The 3,674-nt window shown below is 42.6% G+C and overlaps 2 protein-coding genes across 4 annotated transcripts in view; both read right to left on the bottom strand.

The window, feature by feature from the left end:
- Nucleotides 1-2,161, bottom strand: part of LOC117939682 (myc box-dependent-interacting protein 1-like) — a 17,198-nt gene extending 15,037 nt beyond the window's left edge. Inside the window, exon 1 of the mRNA XM_034865171.1 lies at nucleotides 1,770-2,161. Coding sequence (XP_034721062.1) covers nucleotides 1,770-1,850 — 81 coding nt within the window. The 5' untranslated portion in view covers nucleotides 1,851-2,161. The remainder of the gene's footprint in view (nucleotides 1-1,769) is intronic.
- A 415-nt stretch (nucleotides 2,162-2,576) lies between these two features.
- LOC117939654 (tyrosyl-DNA phosphodiesterase 2-like) overlaps nucleotides 2,577-3,674 on the bottom strand; it is an 8,378-nt gene continuing 7,280 nt past the window's right edge. For all 3 annotated transcript variants that reach the window (XM_034865131.1, XM_034865133.1, XM_034865132.1), the window contains one exon: nucleotides 2,577-3,401. In XM_034865131.1, coding sequence (XP_034721022.1) covers nucleotides 3,120-3,401 — 282 coding nt within the window. In that variant the 3' untranslated portion in view covers nucleotides 2,577-3,119. The remainder of the gene's footprint in view (nucleotides 3,402-3,674) is intronic.

Raw genomic sequence — 3,674 nt, 5'->3', positions numbered from 1 at the left:
TGTGTGTGTGTGTGTGTGTGTGTGTGTGTGTGTGTGTGTGTGTGTGTAACATGTGCAGCTGCCACGAGGAATGAGCAGATACTCCTCAGAGGAGCGCTGAGGAAAGATCTACTAGAGTTACAGGAATTGGACGTTAGGACGTTAGGACCGACCGATTTAAAACTGGAAACAGACTCAAAAAGACAAAGAAGAAGAAGAAGAAGAAGAAGAAGAAGAAGAAGAACGAGGGATTAAAATCTCTCTCAGTGACTGACAGCTCTCGTGGTTGAGGTGATTAGAGAGTAAAACCTCCGGGCTTAAGCGCCCCGAGTGATTAGGACAGACGATAATAACCTGCAGACAGAGAGCTGTTGATCAGGTTTCCTTCTCTCGCTTCTACACTCCTCCGTCCGTCACTTTGAGTCGTTCCTTCACTCCGCTGGTGGCCAATAAACGTCTAACATCAAAGGTGACGGTTAACCAATCGTGTGCTCCAGCTCGACGTGATGTTTTCCTCCTTATGTGATATGTTTTAAAGGAGTGTATCGTTCTTTTATTGCTTCTTAGACGCATCTGAAGGCGTGAAAATGAAAATTTTAATGGAAGATTTATCCTTGAAATTATTTTTTTTGAACTGTTAGAAGTAGGATTGTTCCTCCCTTCTTCTTCTTCTCCAACTGATCAGAATCAGCAAAGTCTTTTACTTTGAAAATCTAATTCTATTACCACTCGTCCACTGTTACTTTTGAGAAACTTTTGAACGCAGTACTTTTACTTAAAACTGACAATTCAGATGAATAAAGCACTTAATTAATATTGTTGTAACTTAATCTAACACTTTAACATGTTAATCTGCTAAATCTGTGGTAATTTAAAGTATTTTTAACAGCGGTGCAGCGTGGATTGAGGGGGTTTTTGCTCAAGGGAACTTTGGCAGTGTGCTGATCAAACACACACACACACTAAGAAACAAGATTCTCTTAAAATACCATCAATAATTCCTCAATTTAGCTCTGAAAACACAAGAAAAATCTCCATTTAGATCAAAGTGTTTGTTAAGGTTGATGCTTTTAATTTGAAAGTTAATCACCAACAAACCACCTTAATTTACAGATTCTCAAGTTGAATTAACTAATGCCCTAATTATCAATTTAAGGTATTGATATTCAGCCTTAAAACCCCCAAAAAATACCATGAAAAACACCTCGTACACTAAAATGTTTCATAATGAGCTGAAAACTTCAGAAAAACATAACGTTTCCCTTTTATTTGAAGATTGATTTTAAATATTTCCCTAATATTAATGGGTTTTCTGCACAGTTTTAAGGGTTTTAAAGTACAAATTCAGGGTGCTTTGGTCCACTGTTACAGGGTTGACCTCAGTTTTGAGGTTGAGGTCAATTTTAATGTTATGGGGGGGGTTTCCCTTTTGCAAAGAATCCACATTAAAATAGCTTATTATGTTAAAATCCATAGGAAACTATGACTATTAAGGATCTTGTTGATAGATTTTGAGATTCTGACCCTTTAAACCTCTTCAACCTGCAGAGAACCAAATAAAAACACCACAAGTGTTGGTAAATGTCACAGGCTGGAACCCACATTTGGGTTAATTAAAAACCCCTTAAATTTACCCAGACACCCAGATACAACGACCCATCGGTGCATACAGGAAGTGGGCCTTTACTACTGCGTAAAGAAGCTGTATTAGAAGGTAAAAAGTTGAGGATTGGGTTTCACAGAGTGGGACATGGTGTCCTGCTGCCATGCGAGCTGAGTGGATAGTGTACCTTCTCCTGCGCCCTCGTGAGCCTCTTCTGGACGTTGCTGGCCAGTTTTCCGGCGGTGACCCCTTTCCCCATCTCGGCCATATCGCGCGGCGTGCAGGGCTCCCCGGCGGTGTCAGGACCAGTGAAGAGAGAGAGAGAGAGAGAGAGAGACGCAGAAGGAGAAGGACACGCTGCTCTGGGAAACCGACGGTGCGTAAAACCCTTCCGCGCGTAACTCTAATCCCGGGGACAGCTTCTTAAAGGTGCAATGCGTAAATTAATCCGGTTTAAGTGTGACAGTAGGAGGAAAAACCCAACAAAAACTCAGGTGGAGTATGGAAAGCAAAGCAGAGGGACAGACTCAGATATCGTCCTGTTCTCGGCTCTCTCTGTTAATTGATGGAGAGACTCGAGCTCGATATGGAGAGATATTAAGTTTCCTTAGTAACCCTCTTAAAGGCGCAGCAGGTCGGTATTATTAGCCGACATCTGTTGCATACATGCAACTGGTGTGTTGCTGTATTTACACACAGCCTTATTTACCCATTCAGAGTCAGATGTGAGGGCTAAATCAGGCCTGATCCCCCCCTGGAGACACATTCTTTAGCTGCACACACACACACACACTGACAGAGAGGCATGCTGCAGAAGTCACCTGCTTTTCACGTATTAACCCAGTAGATGTCAGTACAGTTCACGTGTCAGCCAACTTTATTGTCAAAGAGCAGTGAAGTGGGTAAGTGAAGTCAACGCTGCTGTCAGCACTAAAGGAATGATGGTGAATTATTGGGCAAAGCTGCAGAGTCACACTTATTTACATTCAATAGGTTTTATACAGATGTGAAAGTAAAGAGTTTTAGTGTTGAAATGTCAGATTTAACTCTTAAATCAGGTGTCAATGGTTAAGACATTATAGTCAAACTGTTCATAGGTCAGCTGTTCCACTGTAATATAACCGTGATGATAACTTCAGCCTGTTCGTATAGCACCTACCATACAAGATGAAGCACAAAGTATTTTAAAATAAGGACATCACATGAGATCAAATGACCATAAACATGGAGTCAATATAAAGTAAAAACAGGGTTAGAGTACCACAATCAATGTAAACTATAGAGGGAAGTAAAGCACACCTTTCAAAAGCAGGAAGAAGATAAAATAAGATGAAAATGGAATAAATACAATGCATAACACGAGATGGAAGGTGACCCCCTAAATAATGCCCTATAATTAAAATACAGGGTTAAACAGCCACATTTGTGGCATCAAATGGAGATTAAAATTGTTAAGATTTAAATTCAGCAAGTATATCGCCTCAAAAAGAGACAAAAGTACACAGAATGACACTTCTTTTTTAAGTTTTGTGCATTTCTACAGAGCTGAGAAGGTGCAGTAGACGCCCCAGTGGTCGCTGGTGTAGAGGCCACACCGGAGCTTCTCCTGCCCGATCAAGGCCATGCTGCTGGGCTCCAGACGCGGGACGCCGTCTCCGGCCGCCCGCCGCAGGTAGAGCCGGTCAAAGCGGAAGCGACTCTTGTAGCGATGATCCAGGTTAGTGTTGGCGAAGGTGTCCCACGTGTAGCGGCACTGCTCCGGCTCTCCCAGCTGCTCCCACACGTCACGCACGCAGCCGGGGAGGCCGACGTCCGCCACCTAGGGTGGAAGAAACAGAGAGGTGAATCAGGGCTGCAACTACAGATTACTAACGTAGTCGATTCATCGGCAGAGTTGTTTGGCACAAGATGTTTCCCACAGCACAAGATGAGGTCCTCAAATGTCTTATTTTACCCACAACTGTAGCCTTTAGCAGAGATCTAGAGGTCTAATGTAGTCTTTAGCAGAGATCTGGAGGTCTAATGTAGTCTTTAGCAGAGATCTAGAGGTCTAATGTAGCCTTTAGCAGAGATCTAGAGGTCTAATGTAGCC

The sequence above is a fragment of the Etheostoma cragini genome, chromosome 24 (assembly GCF_013103735.1).
Source record: "Etheostoma cragini isolate CJK2018 chromosome 24, CSU_Ecrag_1.0, whole genome shotgun sequence".
NCBI classification, from domain to species: Eukaryota; Metazoa; Chordata; class Actinopteri; order Perciformes; family Percidae; genus Etheostoma; species Etheostoma cragini.
This window is presented reverse-complemented; position numbering and strand designations above follow the sequence as displayed.